The sequence below is a fragment of the Phoxinus phoxinus genome, assembly GCF_949152265.1.
Source record: "Phoxinus phoxinus genome assembly, chromosome: 24".
Lineage (NCBI taxonomy): Eukaryota > Metazoa > Chordata > Actinopteri > Cypriniformes > Leuciscidae > Phoxinus > Phoxinus phoxinus.
In genome coordinates this window covers 9,586,069-9,607,942 of record NC_136899.1, presented here as the reverse complement: position 1 = coordinate 9,607,942, position 21,874 = coordinate 9,586,069, and the positions used below count along the sequence as shown (strand labels likewise).

General features: G+C 37.2%; 2 protein-coding genes and 1 long non-coding RNA gene across 4 annotated transcripts; all 3 read right to left on the bottom strand.

The window, feature by feature from the left end:
• Nucleotides 1-328: 328 nt before the first annotated feature.
• On the bottom strand, nucleotides 329-4,814 carry cUnh11orf65 (chromosome Un C11orf65 homolog). Of its 2 annotated transcripts, none has more exons than XM_079602568.1 (10): nucleotides 4,685-4,814; nucleotides 2,820-2,861; nucleotides 2,617-2,740; nucleotides 2,422-2,514; nucleotides 2,286-2,339; nucleotides 1,900-2,109; nucleotides 1,096-1,229; nucleotides 808-978; nucleotides 635-687; nucleotides 329-535 (listed from the first exon to the last, which is right to left on the bottom strand). In XM_079602568.1, the coding sequence occupies exons 2-10, from the start codon at nucleotides 2,858-2,860 to the stop codon at nucleotides 414-416; spliced, it is 1,002 nt and encodes a 333-aa protein (XP_079458694.1). In that variant the 5' UTR covers nucleotide 2,861; nucleotides 4,685-4,814; the 3' UTR covers nucleotides 329-413. The 2 variants fall into 2 exon arrangements, with proteins under 2 accessions (XP_079458694.1, XP_079458693.1); XM_079602567.1 differs by lacking the exon at nucleotides 4,685-4,814 and adding an exon at nucleotides 3,159-3,900.
• LOC306993073 (uncharacterized protein) lies at nucleotides 4,810-13,476 on the bottom strand. The gene is made up of 5 exons (XM_079602553.1): nucleotides 13,082-13,476; nucleotides 12,050-12,189; nucleotides 11,793-11,964; nucleotides 10,028-10,079; nucleotides 4,810-9,594 (listed from the first exon to the last, which is right to left on the bottom strand). The coding sequence occupies exons 1-5, from the start codon at nucleotides 13,195-13,197 to the stop codon at nucleotides 5,617-5,619; spliced, it is 4,458 nt and encodes a 1,485-aa protein (XP_079458679.1). The 5' UTR covers nucleotides 13,198-13,476; the 3' UTR covers nucleotides 4,810-5,616.
• A 1,601-nt stretch (nucleotides 13,477-15,077) lies between these two features.
• On the bottom strand, nucleotides 15,078-16,221 carry LOC306993092. Its single transcript, XR_013796398.1, has 3 exons — nucleotides 16,085-16,221; nucleotides 15,491-15,564; nucleotides 15,078-15,216 (listed from the first exon to the last, which is right to left on the bottom strand). It is a non-coding gene; the product is annotated as an uncharacterized lncRNA (long non-coding RNA).
• Between the last annotated feature and the right edge of the window lie 5,653 nt (nucleotides 16,222-21,874).

Genomic DNA, 21,874 nt, shown 5'->3' with positions numbered 1-21,874 from the left:
GTTCTTACCATAGACTAACAAAACCGTGAGAACCTTTTTTTTTTTTCTTACAATGTTTTTAGTTAGATTTATATATTTTCTGTTTTAATTTGAGTAATTGTATTGTTTTTATATATATATATCGTTTTATTTAGTTTTAGTTATTTTAGTATTTAAACGAAATGTTGCCTTGGCATCTAGCTTTATATAGCCTATATATATATATAACTTTCTCTCACGTATTTTTTAAACGGTTTTAGGTTTAGTTAACGATAATAACCCTGGTGTATCACTAAAAATCTATTTAAAAATAAATATTTTAAATATATTTGACCAATCGAAAAAGGACTCCATCAGTGTTCATTCCTGTTTTATTTGTTCAAATGAATAAAGCAAATGAGAATATTACAAGTGTTGCATGATACATTCCACTCTCAGGTGTGATCCAGATGTTGGTCCTCCTCTGGACTGTCATCCTGACTGATCGGAGGAATCTCACAAATGTCATGCACAGAGACACGAGCAAAGTCCCTCTGGTCACTCTCTGACAGCTCATCTACAGAGAGAAAAGGAGAAGCGTGGATACTCACTTTGACCAGCAGAGGGAGCTGCAATGCAACAAAGAGCAGAATGAGGGCAAACCTAAGAGTCTCACCTTTAACAATGCAGCATTTGCTGGTGCCCAGATTTATCCATTCATTGATATACCTGCGAGACAAGAAAATATCATTTTTAAATGGGATATTAATAACAATGTAAAAACTATATTTTCACAATTTATAGTTACCCCACATCTTTTTTACAATCTAGTGTAATAATCTTAATTACTCATCAAAATTAAGAGCATCGGTCCATGCGAGCAGTTCATCCACTTCCTGCTCTAAAACTGAATCTGGTCCAGTTTGTCGGAGTGAATCCATGGTTCTTTGTGTGGATTTGTGCACCAGCAGAGCCGTTACGCTGTGTTCTGTACGAGCATGCAGGAGACCCTCAGCATACCTGTGCACAGGGTCTGTGCTTATAATGATGCTGTCATTCATATCTTATGTATTTCTATTTTTCTGTAATTATTATCTTAATATCCATTACAAACAAAGTTACTTTAAATACACATACATTTTCCTCATCCATTCAATTTTTCGAATCCTCTTTTTTCTTGCAACATCTTGTCGCCGACGGATTTTGCTGTAATGGAATTCAATCTTCTTGTCATTGGTATCTTGAGTTATTGGGTCTTCAAACATGGAAATCTTTAATCATAAGTGCAATAATAGACAAACAATGCTCAGTCATGGAACAACACTTGTATATATTTATTTTACTTTTACATTTAAATGGTACATCAATAAAGATACAACTTAAAACCAAATGGTTGCATGCTACTGGTCCAAAGTTTGGAAAAATGAACATTTCTGTTTTTGAAAGAGGTCTCTGCTCACCCAGGCTGCATTTATTTGATAAAAAATATGATCATAATATATTTTAAAATGTAATTTTAAACTGAATTTTCATTACTCCAGTCTTCAGTGTCACATGATTAATAATGCTCAATAAATATTTCTGATTAATAATAATGTTGAAAACGGTTTTTGCTGCTTAATATTTTTGCAAAAACTGTAGTAAGATTTAAAAAGTTAGCATTTTTTTCATATTTATACATTCTATTCATAAAAAAAAATCAGAAATAATTTGACACTGAAGACTAAAGTAATATATGTATATATACTATATACAGTATATATAGTTTTAATATCTGTTCTTTTTAACTTTCTATTAATCAAAAATTAATATGAATATGCTGGTATGTTTTGTTTATTGTCTACAAAAATGAATATGGATATGCTGGTATGGTTTGTTTATTGTCTTGCATTGGTATGCAAATGGTAAAATGAAAATGAAAGTCATTTGACTATTTATTACCTTGCCAGACAAAGTCCTCCAGCCATTGTTCTCCACCCGCTGGTACCACCCAGAGTGATCATCCTCATCACAGATCGTCCGTCGGCCATTATGGATCTGGCTTGGAGCTGGTTGCTTTTGCTGTGTGTAATCTTTAGGACTGCAGGCACACATGTCCACTATGGGTGCACGTGTGTATACTTTAAAGTAGATGTTTGGAGGATAGGTTGGCTGGAATTGTATAAACATTACAAGTTACACAACAAGTTATTTGCAGTTTTTTGTAACTTGACTGTTTACTGTTTAGCTTCCCAAAAATGTAACCGTATAGGGCAGAAAACAACCACACATTACAGCATGTTTTTGAATAACCTTATGGTGGAAATATGAATAACATCAGCACTCACCCCACCCAGTCTGAATCGGATAAGGGCCCCTGAAGCAGCATCCAGAATATTAGCCTATAACAAAGCATCATGCATACGATTTTGAAAAAAGAGAAAAAAACATCTGAATTAAACTTGCATTGTACCATAAACGTACCTCTGTAGGGTTAATAAATCTAAGGAGGAGACGTGGATCCCCTTGATTATGGAAGCTCACTAGTTTCTTGAGGTGCTTGAAAACAGCAGTATCCTACACATGACAGGCACAGTATGCACTCATTTTATTTGGGCATTCAATCATATGTAACCATGCTGGAGAAACTGTAACAAAAAATTGACTGTGATCACTAACAACATGTGTCCTCCATGCTCGCTGGATGATCCTGGCTGCTCGGCTGAAAACTGTTTCCAGCTGTGGGACAAGAATGACATTAGTCTCTGATGTAGTTTCCCCAGCTGGAGATGTTGGGTGATGCCTAAAGGGGGGAAGAATGATTGACAGTTTTTCTATCGCTTCACTCATTTAGAAATTAGTCTGTTTTGCTGTATTAATACCTGTCAAAAGTGTTTGTGTGTTCAGTCATTTTCTTGCTCATGCTAGCATAAAAAGAGAGAAAGAAAAATATGTATTGAAACGTTAACATGGATTTACATTTAAATTAACCAAACTAAAGGAGCACATAATTCTGCAGAGAACACACACATTATGCTATTTAACTGTTCATCTGAGGCTAAAGCTCAGCACCCCGATTAAGCCTTTTCCATGTCAAGGAATGGGAAACTGGTTTATTCAGATAGGATTATGAGGATCTGAATTATTACATGACTCCACACAGATACTCAATTAACAGTTGCTTTTAATAAAACACATTTAGCCCACAAAATACTACTTACTTGATCTCTGGAGTCCTCTGCATCTTCAAGAAGCAGATTATATTTTCAAATATAGCATACTCGACTGAAAAGGTTTAATGGATAGAAGGTGCTAGGCAATGTAAGTAATTAGGCCTGTAGTGTAAATAACACGATTTTTTACCCTTATGATGCAAATCCATCATGCGAACATCGAAAAGTAAAGAATAAAGTAATTGTGAGTTTTCACAATGGCGCAGACCAGTTGAAGTGAAACGCGTAACGTTAGAGAGAGCTAAAACTACAACCAAAGAGTAAGCTAAACAATGAGAGAGTTAAAACAAAATACTGCTAACGTTAGCTGGAAGTGTGACTGCACGCCTACAAGAGCCGTTACCAGAGCAACGTGAAAACACAATGCTAGAAAACGACACGAGATTTCTATTACAGTTTAAAGACTTTTGGAATTATTATTATTATTATTATGAAAAACTACGAGTGGACTATGTGTTCTTCTATTTAAACTATTGATTTAAACATGAAAATAGTGCAGGAGATTTGGAATCATCTCAGTGACGCGAATCTTGAAAAGGCCTAAATTACGTTTAGCAAAATAAAAAAGTTCAGTCAGTGGTGGCCCGTTCAGCAGCTTACATCGTTACGGCGAGAACAAGTGAAGTGTCTTATTATGAATGAGTAATTGAATCACTGATTCGTTCTATGAAATATTCCACTTCCTTCAGTCCGTATTGGACTGCTATGCTCGCGCTGTTTCAAATGGCCAAATTAGGTGTATCAGTAGGCTATCATATAACCGTTCATTGTGGAATAAAATGTAATCATAAAGGTCTTTTCACAATTCTGTCATCCTTTACCCAGCCTTTCTTCCACCCTTACATTTTCTCAAGTTGTTCCAACCTTGTATTATATTCTTCTTCTGTTGAACACAAAATAGAAGAATGTTGCTATGGTAACCTACAGACAGATAGCCATTGACTTCCATAGTATTTTTTCCTACTATGGACTACTTCCTATACTTTTTCCTACTCAGCTGTCTGGTTACCAACAACATTCTTCACAATATCTTCCTTTTTGTTTAACAGAACAAAGAAACTCATACAGGTTTGGAACAACTTGAGGTTGGTAAATTATGCCAAATTTTTCATTTTTGGGTGAACTATCCCTTTAGGGATGGCAGGTTGTGACATGACACAACAAAGTAAGGTTGTTTTAATGAGCTGTAATTACAGTAAGACGTTTCTGTGTTATTAGATATTTTTATGTTTACTGAGATAAAAACTGAATGTACTTATAAAATCATGTAAGTATGATGATCACAGTCAAAGTGTTAAAGATTATCTTAGCAGTTTAACTTTGCAGACAAGTTAGTCATTTACAATTTATATTTTATTTTATATAGTTACATTTTTGACAAGTGATCAGTATTCCTCTACATAGCACAGCAATAATAATAACCAATGTAGTCAAAATATTACATTTTCATAAATATCACAATATTGTTATTAATGATGACATTCAAAAAACAATCTTAGAAATAAGGAACATACATGTATTGTTATACAGCCTTTAGTAGTACTGTGTTGTGATCAGTGCTGCAATTGTCTTATGGAAGTCCCTAAGGCTCTAGGGGAGAATGTATTCCCCAACCCCCTTGCCCTGCATAATAAATTACAATCATTTATCCATTAAGATTCCACTGCCAAAGCCAAAGATGCACACATACAGTTATATTTACATTATACAGCAAAAGTTGTTCTATAGTGGTCTTTTGAAAAGTTTGTGAGAGGTCACTTTAAATCTCAAATTAACACTTTGTGGATTTCGCATATGCCAGAGTCCACCAATGTTTTTCAATAACATATACTTTTAACAATAACATTATATGTAATGTCATAATCTGCATAGAGTTAGTCATAACTGAGGTGGAATCATGAGGAAACCCCAATGTTGTAGGGGCGACTCTTTTAATGAGGCTGTATGAGTTAAAAAAAACATTCACATACATTAAACAGTTGTGATTCAGCTACTAAGTTGACAGCTACTGTCTGTCAGTAAAATTATGTATTCTGACTGACAAGCTGTGAATGAAACCGGACACAGCCCTCAACAAAAGGAATGATGTAAGAACTCACCATTTCAGAGCCTCAAGATCCAGAAAATATCAAAAGACCTATTGGAATAACAGTGCATTGTTCTGTATTGTAAATACATTCATAATTAGATCAAACATGGTTATCATCAAGCACTATAGTATAAAACAAGCCAATAGTTTACTGTATACATTTTTTTCTGATAAATGACATTCTGATATAATTATAATTCCTTCTATTAATATATGTCCTGATTCCTAATTGTTTTTACAATTTAGATCTGTTGGTTTAACAGAGGCCTAATTTTGCTGCAGCTAAAAATAAAATAAAAATCAATGTCCAGTACACACATCTACAACATGGAATTGAACAACACATCATTTTCTCCTCTAAAGTTCTGTTTCTACCTCATCATCACCACTGTCAACATAGTATTCATCATCGGTTGTGGTGTCAGAACCAGACTCCTCAAAAACAGGCAAGCTGGTTGTGTAGCTCCTAGATGGCAGGATACCTCGAGAAGGAGACAGATTTTCTGGAGTTGTCCTCATGAGGGAAGACATAGCAGGAGCCTGGGATATCCGGCGAGGTGAAGAGGACGAAGTTGGTGATGGAGGGGGTGTTGGGTCAGCATCATCATGATCAAGATGATCATCAGTATATCCAGGTTGAGACTGTTTACCACTGACAGATCTGGGCTCATAGCTTGGGGAATAGCTACTCACTTGAGAGTCAACTAATGTATAATTCTCCTTCGGCACAAAGTCATCCAAACTTGAGAGGTCGCTAACGCTGCTTGTTGATATTCGCCCAGGGCCTGATGGGCGGCTTGAAACTACACTGCTGACTGAGAAAGATCGTCCATTGTGCAGACCATACTTTAAGTCTGCACACGACAAGGACAATCGAGACCTCACAAGGTTTTGCTGCTCTGAACTCTTGGCGGAGCTCAGTGGAGAGAAGTCATCAGATTCACAAAGCGAATTCGTTTTTTTGCTCACTGAACTATAAAACACATTGTCATTCTGAATGTCTTCTGAATCAAAATCAAACAAATAAAAGGGTGATCGGGGACTGACGGAGGATTTTCTGTAATGTGGCAAGCTGGCAGAACGGTTCATACCTTGGGCCTGTAGCCTGTTGTAAGAGCGATTTCCATTTTCATCGTTATGCCTCTTTTGCTGATCAACATTTAATTTATTCTCAGATGTTTTTTTTAATGTTATGGGTGACAAGGGCCCAAAAGTGGCAAAATATGCTTTATCAGTGCTCAAAGATGAGTCAGGGGCCTCCCACGTGCACCCAGAATTACTTTGTTCAGTTGTAGACCTGTTTTGCCAATCCACATTTAATGTATTCTCATATTTATTTAATGTTAGTGGTGACAAGGAACCCAAAGAGTCTTTATTGGTTGTTAAAGAAGAGTTAGAGGGCCCCCGTTGGCTTCCAGAATATGTTTTCTCCTCTGTCTTGGATTGTTCAAAAGTCTCAGTGTCTGAGTGTTGCTGGGTGGGGGGCTTGTTCTTTTTCGTGATTGTGTCAAGTGTGCCGTCTGAACGTTTGACACCAAATGTCAGTTTTAAGCGATTTAATATCTGGTCTATCCTGCTGCTTGTTTTAAACACTGGCGAATGTCTTTTGGTTTTTAAATACTGGGGACTAACAACCTCTTTGTCTGGCAAAGACGTGGAAGAGAAAGCATTGTCTTTCTTAACTCGGGAAGCAAAGAGGCCTTTCTTTGAATTAGGACTCTGCATTTCCTGCAATCTCTCATGCATATGCACAGCTGTAGTCTCTTTCTCAGTTGTAAGTGGAGTCTCACTTTTTACTGTGAGCTTATTCAGTAGTAAATACTTCTCTTTCTCTCTCAGTCTTTGCTTGGGGTAAGCGGTACCCTTTTCAAGATGAAGTGCCATCAAGCCATGTTCCTGATGAGGGAAATTGTTCAAGCCTGTGTTGGACTGCCTTGGGTGTAGGCTTATATTTGCGCTTTGGCTTTCCATGACAAAACTTGTATCTGGTGCAGATTGTGAGAGGCATGGCTGGGCAGGTCTGTGATTATCTAGGGTGCTTGTATAAGCTTGAACAGCTGTCCTCTGTTCTCTGTTAGGAGAAACTAATTTTTCCTTTGGTCTCCTTGTGTATGTGGATAGTGAAGAGCTTGAGCCATCTTTTATAAGGTCAGCGTGAGTGGTTAAAATATCATAAGATGTAGATCTGGTATGTGTTTTAGATGCAGGTGGAGAGGACAGTTCTTGTAAAGTGTTGTTGAGTGCAGGTCTTGAGGAGATGAGGCTAGAATATGGAGAAGTGCTGAGACGGGGTGTTGATCCTCTTCCAAAATCAGGAGGCAGAGATTGAGCTGGGGCTATATGAGAGCTAGAGCCATACGAACTTTGTAATGCAAATGGATTGTCGAACGAAAATCTTGAGGGAAATGTCTTCTGGTCACCCTGCAGTGTTACACCTCCATATTGCATAGGAGGCAAAGTTTCAGCTCTCTTTAAGGGGGGAGAATGGGTGGAAGAGAAAGGGGTGAATACAGCCGGGCTGGACTCTCGAAGGTATGAATAGATGCTTGGTACTTTGACACTTCTGAGAGGTCTGCTTGGAGAAAGAGGGCTCGAAAGATCCATTGAGCTTTGACTTGACTGAGAATGTTTCTTAGAGTCCAGATATATCTGTCCCACAGTTGTTGGGCTTATTCCATCTACAGAAGAGTCTTTCCTGGGTGAGTAGTTAAGCCTGTCTGTGAAGGTGCTTGTGCCCGAAGAATTGCTGGCTGTTGTATTTTGTGTGCTTTGTGATTTAAAATTTTGAACATTAAAGCCAGATTGTTGAACATTAAAATTAGTTGAATCTTTGTGAGAAATTGTGGTGTGTGGAGTTATTTTTTGTTTGGTAATATTGAAGTTTTGCAGGTTGGTGTTGTTAACAGTATTTTGTTCCACGGGATCTATGTCCTCTGTACTGGAATATTCCCTCAAAAGAACTAAATAAGAACTCTGTTGAGCTTTGAGAACCCCAATTTGTCCCGTTCTGGTCGTGGATTGTGGGAAATGTTTCTCCTCTGCTCTGGCAACGGAAGTTTCTAGTCTCCTTGAGATTTCTGTCTCTGGTTTGTTTTGAAACAGTGGTGTGCTTAACGGCACTCTACTCTTATTTCTAGGTGAGAAAGGGAATTGACTGATTGGTATTTCCTCTGTTCTTGTAGGAGTGTCTGGATATTTGCCAGTTTGGTCCTCAGTGGTAACAGAATGGGCAAACGATGGAGTTTTCAAAACAATTCTGCTAGGCAATGTAAGGGTTCTGACAGACCTAGTTATCGGAGTCTGCGTTTGGATTGGCTCATCACTAGAGCTTCTCAAATGTGTCCTCCTTAAGGAGAGAAGTAGGCTGCTTGTTGTTGGCTTGGAGCTCAATGATTTGAAATGCCCATGTTCAGCTCCAGTTTTGGATATTCTGTACCCTGAATGGGCTGCATTTGGTGCTTGACAAGTGTCCAGAGGTGTGGAAAAAGAATATAATTCTGTATTGTTGTACATCGTGCCCACAGAGGATGATTTTAAAATGTGTCTCTTTGGCTGTACCATGGTTGTGACATTCGGGGAATTGTTCTCTTTTTGCCAGTCAGGAGAGTTAAAGCTTGTTCCAGCAGTTAACTGCATTTCATTGTCATTGGCCAACATGTGTTCAAATGGTTGCCTTTGGGAAGGTAAAAAAGGTTGTTGCTGCCAATCCTGGCGAAATAACCTAGAAGGGTTGATATTCTGTCCACTATCTTGGGGAACGTACTCTACTTCATTGCTGCCTTGCTTGGGTCTTCGAAGACGACTACTCCAAGGTGGAGCAAGAACTGAGGCCAGGGCTGACGTCAACATAGTTGATGAAGGATTGTAAAGACTAGGTTCTGGATCAGGAGTATTTTCCGAATAAAGTGCAGTAAAAGAGGCTGATGACAAGACCTGGTTTAGCACTTCTGCATGGCATGCAAAAAATTGGGAATCAGTGCTTGCTTTTAGTTTACTGTCCACGCCAATGGAGGTCAGATTACTGTGGTACTCTGGAGTTGTTGGGGCATTCTCTCTACAGTCGTTGGCTCCAAAATCCTTGTTGACTTCTGTTTGTACCTCACAAACAGGTTGAGTAGAATGTCTTTGGGAGTCGTGGATTTTTTTAGTTTGCTCAAGAAGGCCTATGTTGTGTTGTATTCCTTTATTTTGTCCCTGCTTAGGTGTGTTATGTACATGTTGATGCAGAGTGTTAAAGTGGTCTTCATCAAAGGTTGCTTTTGGCCAATCCCCATCCTTAAGTAATTCACCAGTTGATTTGCCACATTGCTCTGTTGGTGAAAACACGTCCCTTAGCTGTCAGAACACAAGCAATAAAGGTTTTGATTAGTGCCAAAATTAGAACAAAACACAGGCACTAATTCAAGCACAATAGCATTTGCTCTTTTTACACTACTGAATTGCATTTCAGACTTCCTTGGGTAAATTGTAAGAAATACTTCTCACATACATTTGAACTATTTGAACAAATCGCCACTCCCATTCCATAACTCTTTAAACAGACAGATCAACTTCACAGTTGAGCTTTACATTCCACTGAAAAATACTCTGCATGACAAAACTGCAAACATGACATGGCCCGGTAGAGCAGAATTATATTCAAAGGGAAGTACAAAAATTGAAATGTATTATATTTAAGCAAGATATGATGAGTAGTAAGGCATAGATAAAATATTATCTTACTAAAAATATAATTCTCATATGTCTGCATCTTAGTTTGGATGCTTACCTTTGTTTTGTGTTGATTAGCTGTGTTCTTTACCACTTCAAGTGTGCTGTAACTGTCAAATTGTTTCAATAATTTTTTATTAGAATATGATTTTAGCAAACATTGAAAAGATAGGAAGATTAAAACATAAAACATTTCTTCTTCTTTTTTAAATCACAGCAATTCACAAAGATAAGTTCCATCAGGCAGATAAACAAAGATGAAAAACTATAACGAAAACAAATCACAGTCCAATTGAATGTTTTAGACGTTATTCTTACTCCCTAAAAACTTTTTCTACTTCAATGTCTTTCATACATTCATCAACACAATGCAGGGAAACAAGATCAACAACATTCCATCCTTTCTCTCACTTTAAGCATTATAGGGGTATACAATTCATAGGCCTTACACGAAGGGAGGGGTCCATGGTTAAACTGTTTTATAATTAGCACAGAGTGTCTCACACACATAAATCAGACACACATACACTCACTCACAAAAATACCCTGTTCAAAAGAAGAGAGGACAGCAATGTCATACTTTTAAAATAATATACCGGTACTGTAATACTGCACAATAAATGTAAATTTACTGTTTCCAAGATAAAGATGTTAACACTTTATTATTTGAACACACCTAGATATAGTACAGCCAAACAGTAAACCTTTAGCGATACACTTTCATGCTATCATTCATGGTCATTAAATCATGACTTATTGCTATATAAGGACTATTACTGCCAGTCATAGGTTGAAAGGGCGTTTGCTGTTGTGGCTAAAAAAAAACGCCAAATGACATAGAATGCAAAGTGCTATCGCATAATTTACATGACAGAAGATATTATAATATGCAGTAAGAGTGTATTCAGTGTAATCAAATTTCCAAAAAAGTTTTTCTAATAAGGAGACTAACAGTTTTGGAGTGAATGCAGTGAAGTTTAGCATTAATTTAACTTGTATTTTAGCAGCTGATCAAATCCAGGGATGCCACAATATTAAACGATAAATATATATTGAATATAACAAATATTTTCATGTTATGGTCAATAACTGATATATGGCTGCTTGAAATGCAATACAACTTAGTCTAAAAATATTGAAAATAAAACACTAAAATCAATAGTTTTAAATGATACAAGTCATCACAATATAATGTACACTAGGATAACTGGATATTTATTATGAGAATTGCTAAAAGATTACATTGACCATTGTTATTAAATTATCTAATATATAATACTGATATGACACCGATATTGAACATCTCTTTTTAATGCATGTGAACCCCCAACAGCAGTGTAAAAATAAAAATAAAAATAAATAAAAATAAAATGATAATAAATTAATATATATATATATATATTTAATGCTGGGCAAAGATTAATCGCGATTAATCGCATCCAAAAAAAAAGTTTGTGTTTACATAATATATGTGTGTGTACTGTGTATAATTATTTTGTATATATAAATACACACATATGCATGTATATATTTAAGAAATATTTGCATATACACTGTATAAATATTTATACATACATTATATTATATATAAATATACAAAATATATATATAACACATTTTTCTTAAATATATTCATGCATGTCTGTGTATTTATATATACAAAATAAATATACACAGTACACACACATATTATGTATATTATTATTATTATCATATTATTAACTTTTATTTTGGATGCGATTAATCGCGATTAATCTTTGCCCAGCACTAATAATATATATATATATATATATATATATACATTTTTAAAAAGTCACACTCACAGATTAGTCGTGGCTTGCAAAGTTTTTTCCTCTGCTGTGTCTTTTTTGCATCTTCTGGTGGGAAGTCTGATAGAGATGGTGGAAGTGAATCTGTCAGATTCTGTCTGTTCCTCAGATGTCCTACCGGAGTCTTTCTTAGATCTGAGCAGTATTATCTGCTTGATCTGCAAATCTGATCAGCGACAACCCCAAATGAAGAGAAGCATTACAAATAACAGCATGATAATATCACATGTATAATCTGGGCATAAACTCACTTTTGCTGCTTTTCTGCAGGCCTGCTATTGGCAACGCTGGTGAAGATGCAGTAGTTCTTGTTTCTAAATCCTTATTGTTGTGGATGTGTTGAGCTGATAGTCCAGGATGTAACTTCTCTTGTTCACTTGTATTCTGAAAACTAATCAAGCTTTGGCATTATAATACTGCTACAACATAACCTACAGAGAGCTGGAAGGAGACTGCTTCTCTTAACAGATACATGAAATCCACATGTCTGCAACGGCAACTACTAAGTGAAAACATTTCAAGGTTCACTCCCTTCAGAGAAAAATTCTTGACAGGAACACCCACAGATATTTTCTTAGTATATCGCACATGACGCTAACAGTGAAATTTCATGACTTGTTTTGTGCAAACTCCTCTACATGTGCAAAGAAAATGATTAGTTGCCTAGTTTAACAAAATAATAATAAGATAATTAGACAATATGGGTGTAACAAATTACATAAGAGCTAAAGTATTACCATAAACATGGTGAGACATGTTCAGCATAAGATTAATACCAGTGGCAACTCATTAGTTGTTATGGAGGCGTGTTTGAAATCATCTAAAACAATTAAACTGAGAGGAAGTCAAGCAAACATGTTGGTAAAGTTTTTTATCTTAAATCCTTGATTATTTAATTAGGCATTTCTGATGTGTGCAGGCAACAGCAGGTATTATATAACCCTTGGGTGGTGCCAGACAAGAGATCAATGCATGAATCAATCAATGCTCAATCCATTAGCATCTTGTTATAATTTTTTTGATTGTAAGAGTTTACTGAGGTAAAAACTATGACGGCTACACGTTACTTTAAATTATCTAGTATTTACGCAGGCTCTTCTACTTACGTAAAACTTCAACCTGCAGGTTTAAAATACTTCCATAATGCTATCTGTGGACTCGGAGGATGATAAGATTCAGATAAGTTTAAGATAGAGAGAGACAAGTAGGAAAAGTGGTGTTTGTGTGTGAGAGAAACAGAAAAAGAACGTATCCTCACAGCGCAAGTAAAAACTTTAGCCTACCGTGATTTGTCAGTGTGTGTGTAAAATCTCTCCTGATCTGAGAGAAGGCAAGTCACGCTGGCTTTCACTCCGCTTTGACAACTTGACTGCTGCAAATTCAGATCATGTGTTGACATTATAGGCTTATTGTTTCTGGCTCGTCTTGTTTGGTTACCTCCCTTTATGCCCGTCGGGCATCAGCTGTACCCTTCAGTGCCCTCAGAGGCGGCACGGCTCTACATTCCAACGAAGAAAAGCGAGCAAGTTGAGGTAGACCAATCATACTGACAACCGTGAACACAACAGACGCCGCCCGTCAAACGTTTTTTTCCCGCCGAGGCACATGTGTTTATCGAGAGCAGAGTCGCGGAAGTGCGGCAGTGAGCATGTGTGTTAGCAAACAAACTCCGTACTTTGAATTGTCAAGTTTATTACGGGACCTATGAAGACAGTGATAAGCATCGACAACTTGACATAACGTTGGGAATTGATTTTTTATTTTCCTGAATCATGCGAACTTGGATTTGGATTTTGGACTTCTCTAGCTAAGCGACCAGGTTTCGTTTCAAAACTACTTTAATAAAAAAATATATAAAACAAAACGTGTTATCTAAGATGGCAGATAAGCGCCATAGAATAAAACAAGAATGTTTTTCCATCAGTGTCCGATAGGTGGGGTCTAAACAATGGTGCATGTAATTTAGAATCGACTCTTTAGAACAGTTCGTTTTAAAGAACCGGTTAAATGATTCAGTGATTCATTTACGTAATAGCGCGAGTACGTGGTCACTGCTGCTGGCATACGTTGCATTATGCTTTCAAACGTTTTAATAAATTAATATATGTGGACACATTTACTAGTTTAATAGAACGTAAACATTTGTATTTAGTTAGCCAAGACAATAGCCTATTTCATTTTCATCACTGTCTGAACACACTGCAATTTTATTAGTCTAACATTTCTGTTAGGATGATATTAAAGCAACTTACTTTTCGCCGCAGTCAAATCATAAGTTGTGTCCAAATGCTCTTAAGGCTGTCGGCTTATATCTGTTTAAAAACCTTAATATGCTGCGTAGCCTAATCTTTGGTTCTCGGTTTATCTTTGAACTTCAGTTCAATGGCTGCGTTCCAAACCGCATACTCAATGAGTAGGTACTTAATTTCAATAAGTACTTACTTAACGAGCGCTAAAAGAGTAGGTACTTTATAGCCAAATCTCGTTAAGTATGAATGCGAACCGGACATCTGCCATGTTGACGTTATCATGTGACCTACGCCGCGTTATCACAAGTGCAACAACTTAAAAGAGTTGAACGACACGTTTAATTCATCTATCTGTAAATATCTTGATATTGATTAAACTTGCTCATTTTATGGTCTTTTTGAAGAAACTGCTGCCCATATTTTGAGAATACATTTAGGGTTGATTTAAGTTCTTATATTTAACCCTACTTATGTGACCCACCGTTTTATCCTTAACGATATTATTTATTTTTATTACGAAATCCCAAAATTGTCATCTCTTGAATATGTTGTTAATTTCTTTATTTTATATCCAAACATTTTCATCCACAAGCAAAAGTGGCTTACCGTGACAAATACTGACCGATACTTAATTATATTACTTTTTACTGAAAAAAATCAATAAAACAAACAAAATGTAATGTATGTCATATGACATAGCTATGCATGAATACACTCTAGATGTGTATATTGTGAACATATCTACATTTTCATTCAAACAATTAATTAAATAATGATATTTTATTTACTGACAACAATGATAAATATTAATAAAGGAGTAAATTAATGAATGAAAGTCACCATCACACAATAAACAAATGCAAGTCAACACATGAAACAAAGCTTTATTCAAACTACAATCATGTATATAGGCTACAGGCACTGAACCACATCTACTGCCATCTCAACACAGCGGTTCCCATTCTGCGGCTTTATTCTGATGAATCAGCGGACCGCCAGAGGTGAGCCGTGCCGGAGTGCCGGTTGTTGCGTGATGTGTTGTGCTTCACAATCTGAGGCAATAAGGGCCGGTGGAGTGATGGAGGGTCTCGTCCATGGCACGATCTCCAGGATTCAGCTCTGTGCTCCTCATCCTCAGAGCTCACACCAGTCTGCTGACATTTCAGATCCTACAAAAATGCACAAACATAACACAAAAGCAGTAGTTTTAACAGCACAATGTCATTTGATTTCAGTATTATTTAGCAGACAAGAACGCTTTTTTTCCACAAATGCCGCCATCATCTTTCCTTGCAGGTCCTGCTCCACCACAACAGCTGTGCAGCAAATGCACACAAATCAAGAATCAGAAAGGTGCTGTAATAGCTCTGTTTGAAATTACAATAATTAAAATAAACTACAACTTAATATTTAAATTATTATTAATTTCTGTAGTATACTCACTCAAAGCCTTTGATGACAGCATCAGCTTCATGAGCCTCTCTCCACCGGATAAACACACATCTGTTCATCTGTCCCTGTAACATCCAGACAAGACTCCCATAACCTCTGTGATTTATGAGCTCAACACTACATTTACATGTTGAGGTTGTTTTAACTTTTTATCCAACATACATGTTCCTCAATTTATCAACAGTACTAATGGACAAATAAAATAGATAACTTATGTTTAGTTAATTTATAGATCTGTTCTACATAATAGCACACATACATCACTCAGATGTATATTTCATGTTGTGATGTGCTCTTCTGCAATACTTATAAAAGATGTTCCTGTCAGATGTAAATAGACGTTTAAAATAAGCGTCTTTAAGATGTTTATGGTTTATGTAAATCCACGTTAGAGACGTAACTTACGTGTCCTTACTGGAGCTCCTGTCAGCTAGAGCTAACGTTATACATAATAAAACGTGTTTTTACAGCCAAATCACAATCATACTATACTGTCTAACTCCTTTACACCTTCAACAGTTAAAACGTTTACTCTATAGTAGTTTAACACATGCAATTTTAACACAAGGAACCGTGTTTACTCACATTTGAAACCCCGCGCGTCGCTGATCTCCGTGATGTTTGATAATGACGTATCCTCTCGCGTGGCCTCCTGGGATAGAAGAGTATCCACCGGTTGAGCACTCAAAAATCTGTCTGGAAGCAGTAAGCCATCCGGGAACTTCTCGCCTACTCTTTTATGAATACTGATGTTTGGAACGTACTGCTTCCTTCACGTACTGTTTTCGCCTACTATATAGTAGGAAAGTAGGCATATTGGAACGCACTTAAGTCCGAATCTCGCGATAATTAGTACGTCACCCAGGTAATTCTCGCCTACTCTTTTGGATTCATACATACTTTTTCGCTCGCCTACTCTTTTTCCCATACTAAATAGTAGGGAAGTATGCGGTTTGGAATGCAGCCAATGAGTCAGTGAGATGTTGACTCGCGAACGGCTCGGACTTATTCAGTCCGATTCGTGGACCCACTCGCGCAGGCTGTTTAGAACTGATTCAGTGAAAATATCCGACTGAGAAACATTCGCTCATGAATCGGACAATAGCACTCAAACAACAGTGTGATGTAAACAAATGTGTTTGCAACTGGGGTCCTACCTCTTATTAAGCATTGTGAGGGGGAAATAATACCCATAATGCTCATGACCTATAGCCTCAGCAATAAGACTGAACATTTCTATAAACAAAATAAATATTCATTTCCCTTAATCACTTTGTCAAAGTGCAGCTGAGGTTTACTGTGAGGCAAAATAAGTGGTAAATAAAATGGAAAGGAAAATCAATCTTAATTAAGATTTGATTTAGGTCAGTAATCAAGAATGATTGTTGGTCAGGCATTCTGCCTCTTCTGCAAAGATTGATAGGCCGAGTGCAGTATTCCTAATTATTTTATGCAGAAATAGCCTACTAGAGGTCATCAATTAGACTCATTAGCCCCACTGGCTAAAGGCAAGAAGCCGGATTGCAGTGTTGGGATTGCTAAAGGGTGTGCTGCAGATACACATACACAATATTGACATGGATAAAATAATTGTGATGAACCACTCATCTGTGTTTGGAGGGAGGGGGAAAATGTATTTTATAAAGATTTGACGTGTATTTCCAGACAAAGGCAAAAATAGTCAGCCACCGCGATTATAAATCTTGATGCTTATCTCGATCCATTATAGAAATGCAATTTAATTCTGTAATAAAATCTAAACAGTTTTAATTAACTCTGCTGATTAAAACAGAAACCAATATAGTGCATAAGGGCATAACTTGTACGACAAATTCATCTTTAGCCTAATGTCTTTCAGGCTTTTGGCACAAGCTCAGTTTGATCATGGTGCTTATTGTAATAGTCCGTTAGCTGAACGGAGTTACATATTTCATGGATGGCTTGTCATCTGCTGTATAAATCAACTGCCAGTGCTGGAAAATGCATTATCTCCTGGAGAGATTATGACAAGGCCAATTCATAACTGTGAATTGATTTTCTTAAACGCTGGCTGCAATATGGCAGTGTATTCAGAGCATGTATTGTGGTGGTTGGCATAATCGAGGGTTTATATGTTCCTGAAATAGCAATCACAAATATAATCAGCAAATCAGACAGACCTCAGTATACTGAATAGAACACATTTTGCTCCAGGTAATCAGTCACTCAGTGCTTAACAAAATGGGTTCACACAATACCAATAAAAAGGTGTATCTGTGATATGCATTTTGTTTATATTTTAATACTGTTAGAGGAGGTGAATGAGGAGTAGCCTATATAATCAGAGCATAAATAACCTTCATGGCAACAGAAAAAATATTGTTAAACCAAATAAAAATGCACTGATGCAAAACTGATAGACCTGCATGTTAAATAGGAATTTCACATTACTTCAAAAGTGCTCAGATTAAGATATATTTAGCCAGATATTGCCACAACTAATTAAAGCATGGTCCATACAGGGCATACATTAGATGCACAGTAATTAAAGTTGCCTTATCTACAGTTAAACTGCAACTGTAGTTAATGCATTTCCCCTTACAGCCTCAGCTACAGTTGACCAAAGCCTGTCTTTAAGATGTCTTGAGCTCATTAAGCACTGAGAACATTTCTATTAATTGACAAGACAATAGTTTAATTAAAAACCCAGAACCCTGTCATTCTGCCAGGCTGACAGGACATTTGAGCGGGATGCTTGCGACTGGTGACTCAGAGGTTAACTGTGGCAGCAGCCTGGCAGCCGTATTGACTTCTGGGTAATTATACTTAAGTGGTGACTAGAGGAGGCAAATGGCAGTAACAGATTATCTGTTTTGAGGGGATGCATTCTTAGAATCAATAAGAGTCCATTTGTGGAAATAGGGCAATTTAGAGGAAAATACACCCTCTTGGTCCTATAACAGAAGTCATTCGCCCATGCTACCATAGGTCTTTAATTTTATCTCAAATCTCTCATAGGTAAATTAGGAAATAAAACAGAGGGAAAACAACCTCTCTGAAGCAGTTTTACCTTTCTGCATCTGTTATTAAAAATGAGGATGAGAAATCATTTTAACATGACGTACACTACCATTCAAACGTTTGGGGTCAGTAAGATTGTTTGGTTACACTTTATTTGAAGGTGTCTGAGTACAGACAGAGTAATAATAATTAACTACATAGTTTAGTTTAGTTTAGGTTTTGGGTTAGTTGCATGTATTTATGCACAATTTATAGTTATGGTTGCACTGTATTTTTCAGTATGTGCACTGACATGTACTTACCTTATATTACTTTCTTAGTAACTATACATGAGTTAGGTTTAGGGGTAGGTTCAGGGTTAGTACCTTACCCAGTTATTAAAATAACTATAAATAGTACATACTGTAGTATATGGGGAACAGGACTGTAAAATAAAGTGCTACCATAGTTATTAATATAGTAACTAAATAAGGACACTGGACACTAAAATAAAGTGTGTATACTGATTTAAAAAAAAGAATAAATTCAGCAAGGACACAAAATTGATTACAAGTGACAGCAAAGATATTTACCATGTTACAAAAGATTTCTAGTTCAAATAAATGCTGTTCTTTTCAACTTTCTATTTTATAAAAAAAATCCAGATTTTTTTTGTGTGTGTGTGTGATATTAAAAATAAATGTTTTTTGAGCACCAAATCAACATATTAGAATGATGGATCATGTGACACTGAAGACTGGAGTAATGATGCTGAAAATTCAGCTTTGCCATCACGGGAATAAATATTATAACAGAAAACAGTCATTTTTAAATATAAATAATATTTTACAATATTACTGATTTTACTGTACTAATATTTTTAATCAAATAAATTCAGCCTTTGTGAGCAAAAATACGTATTTCAAAAACATTGAAAAAATCTTCCCGACCCCAAACCATTTTTGTATTTGCATGTTTCCTGTCTACAGACATGCTGCCCCTCCGGCTCATCCAGTAATTACTGATTACATTAATTCTGGTACGAGCATCCAGTCACCAGCTGATGTCAGCCCACAGAGCCAATGCCTTTTGGGACAGGAATGCTGTTGGGGAAGTCAATGACCTCTCTAAGTAATGAGGGAGAGCAAAAAGAGATTGCTGCTCGGTCCATTCGGGTCTTAGGGGGGTCGTAAAGAGATTTGCTTGTTAAAGAAGTACTTTTCCCTGGCTGATTTTACAGCACTTACACTTTTCTTATACCCTTCCTACTCTGTTTTTTTCTCCCTCAATTTGCACACAAACACCCCAGAAGATGAAAGAACAGAAGCCATTTCTTGTGACGGATGTGAAAGGCTCCTCTCAGATGTAGCCCACACTCTGCTTGCCCGATTTACAGGGCCAAATCACTTAGACTAACTCTTACAGTCAATCAATTGCATTTACATCTATTGCGGCTCGGCCAACCAGACTCTCCCGAGGAGACAGCCATTAATTGGCTTGTGCAGTGGTATGGACCACTGATCAATCCCAATCAACTCATGTGAAACGTTCATAATAGAGCACTAATACTTGTGCAAGGCAAGCCAAACTTACACTTACAATATCCCAGAAGTGAATTACGGCAAAAGATGATACGGGTCAATTATCAGTTGAGTTGGATATGTGAGTTATTGGAGACGGAAGCACATATAGATAGATCTGAACACAGAGACTCTTAAATGGATCCCAGGCACTCCCTCTCTTTAATGTTCCCTTGATCTCACATCACCAAACCGTAGGATTTAATCCAATCAGCAAAGAGCTCGTTCTCATTTACCCAGAAGGCTTGAGGGTCTCATCATACATCCGTGGAGGGGAGAGCCATGACGGGACGGTGTCTTTTACCCTACATGTCATTTTTCACAGCTCAAGTTTTCCCTCATGTCCTCTTTAGAGACCTCCATTTGAGCGGAACTTGGAAGGAAAGGTGATGGAATAAGTCAGTACCAGTCATCAATGGATTTTTCTTTTTTAAGACACTAAAGCAATCTACATTTTATGATTGCTTAGAAATAATCCACTCATGGGATTATTAATTCAATTAAAATCAAGCTTTTAATTAGGTAGAGTAATGCTCAAATATACGCTCTGAGACTTAATAACCCATTGACACATTGTTTATACTCAAGAGTACATGCTAATGAGAAAATATGTTCACGGGGTCAAAGTTCATAGGTCAGGGCATCCTAAGGTGGCACAAATGAACAGTGCAAGTGTTCTATTGAAGCATTTGGCTGCTCGTCAGATTTCCAATAGAGTTCCAACTCCGCACCGTCTTAAAAATTGGTCAGTGTCTCAGACTGGGGTCTCCGAATGATAAAAGTGTCACAAAAAATGTGAATGCATTTAAAGCCAATGTCTTAAAAAGGGTCACAGCATCTGTCAACACAAAGTAATAACATTAGATCCCTTTGGATCCACCTCTTTTAGCAGGAAAGCACAGTTCATTCCTTTAATGTGAACAGTGCATGCCCTAAACCTGATGCTGCTGATTACTTCTGGGCAATTAAGCTCACTGATAGAATGAACTCAGTTTGACTTCGATGCTTGATCTGAAAAGAAGACAAGACAGCGAGGGGGAGGAACTGGGAGAACCAGACGATGAGAGCAGAGAGTTATGTGATGTTCTGGCAGAGCTTGCAGACTGGGCCCATTGTCCGGCCTTGCAAAATCAGCACTACCCCATTCCTCTGGCCCAGTTAAGACGTTCTTTTTTTGCAAGCTGGCCGGTAGTGCACTCAGCTTCCCCCTTTTTTCGTGATTGCCTGACATTTCTTTTCTCTTCTCTGCTGCTGGTGCTTCCTGCCAGATCCCCTTAATACCTCCGCTAACAAGGGTCCTATAATAACACAGCTGCCTTTTTATTGATAATGTGTCACAGAATATCTCAGTGTCGTTATCGAACACTGGTAGAGCAGAATGGCATTTTCAGTGGGAAATAAGTAATCGATAGGGAACAGCAAATTAAGTAATAGCATTTTTGCGTCGATGCATATTACAGCTCAGTTAACAGCCTTCGGATCGGCAAGGCTCCACGCTGCAGGATGAACAGATCAATCCGCACACAGAGCTGACGTCTCGCTTTGACAACATAATTAGTTATCACACAGAGAAACGTGTTCGAGGACAATATGAAAATCCTCCCTCGGATATTCAACTCATGGATCCGAACCGTGAAGAGGCAAGTCAGGGAAACCATGTGATTTTCTATGAGGAAAACAACTTTTTAAAAGTAAAGAGAGATGAATAACTGAGATGAAGGGTGTCAACTGAGAAGAGATGATATTGTTAATGGGAGGTCTGACAGGAAATAGTCTGCATCTGTTTATATTTACATGATTTTGCTGTCATTCCTCA

What these genes read in the sequence shown, in the direction of transcription:
- cUnh11orf65 (XM_079602567.1), bottom strand. Translation starts at nt 3,181, where the DNA reads ATGCAGAGGACTCCAGAGATCAA. An exon ending in TCCGATTCAGACTGGGTGGG is followed by an intron (nt 2,110 to 2,285) that starts GTGAGTGCTGAT and finishes ATACAATTCCAG; the next exon opens with CCAACCTATCCTCCAAACAT. An exon ending in ATTGAATGGATGAGGAAAAT is followed by an intron (nt 979 to 1,095) that starts GTATGTGTATTT and finishes CCCTGTGCACAG; the next exon opens with GTATGCTGAGGGTCTCCTGC.
- LOC306993073 (XM_079602553.1), bottom strand. Translation starts at nt 13,197, where the DNA reads ATGTCAACACATGATCTGAATTTGCAGCAGTCAAGTTGTCAAAGCGGA. An exon ending in CCTGCAGAAAAGCAGCAAAA is followed by an intron (nt 11,965 to 12,049) that starts GTGAGTTTATGC and finishes GTCGCTGATCAG; the next exon opens with ATTTGCAGATCAAGCAGATA. An exon ending in CTAATCAACACAAAACAAAG is followed by an intron (nt 9,595 to 10,027) that starts GTAAGCATCCAA and finishes GTGTTCTGACAG; the next exon opens with CTAAGGGACGTGTTTTCACC.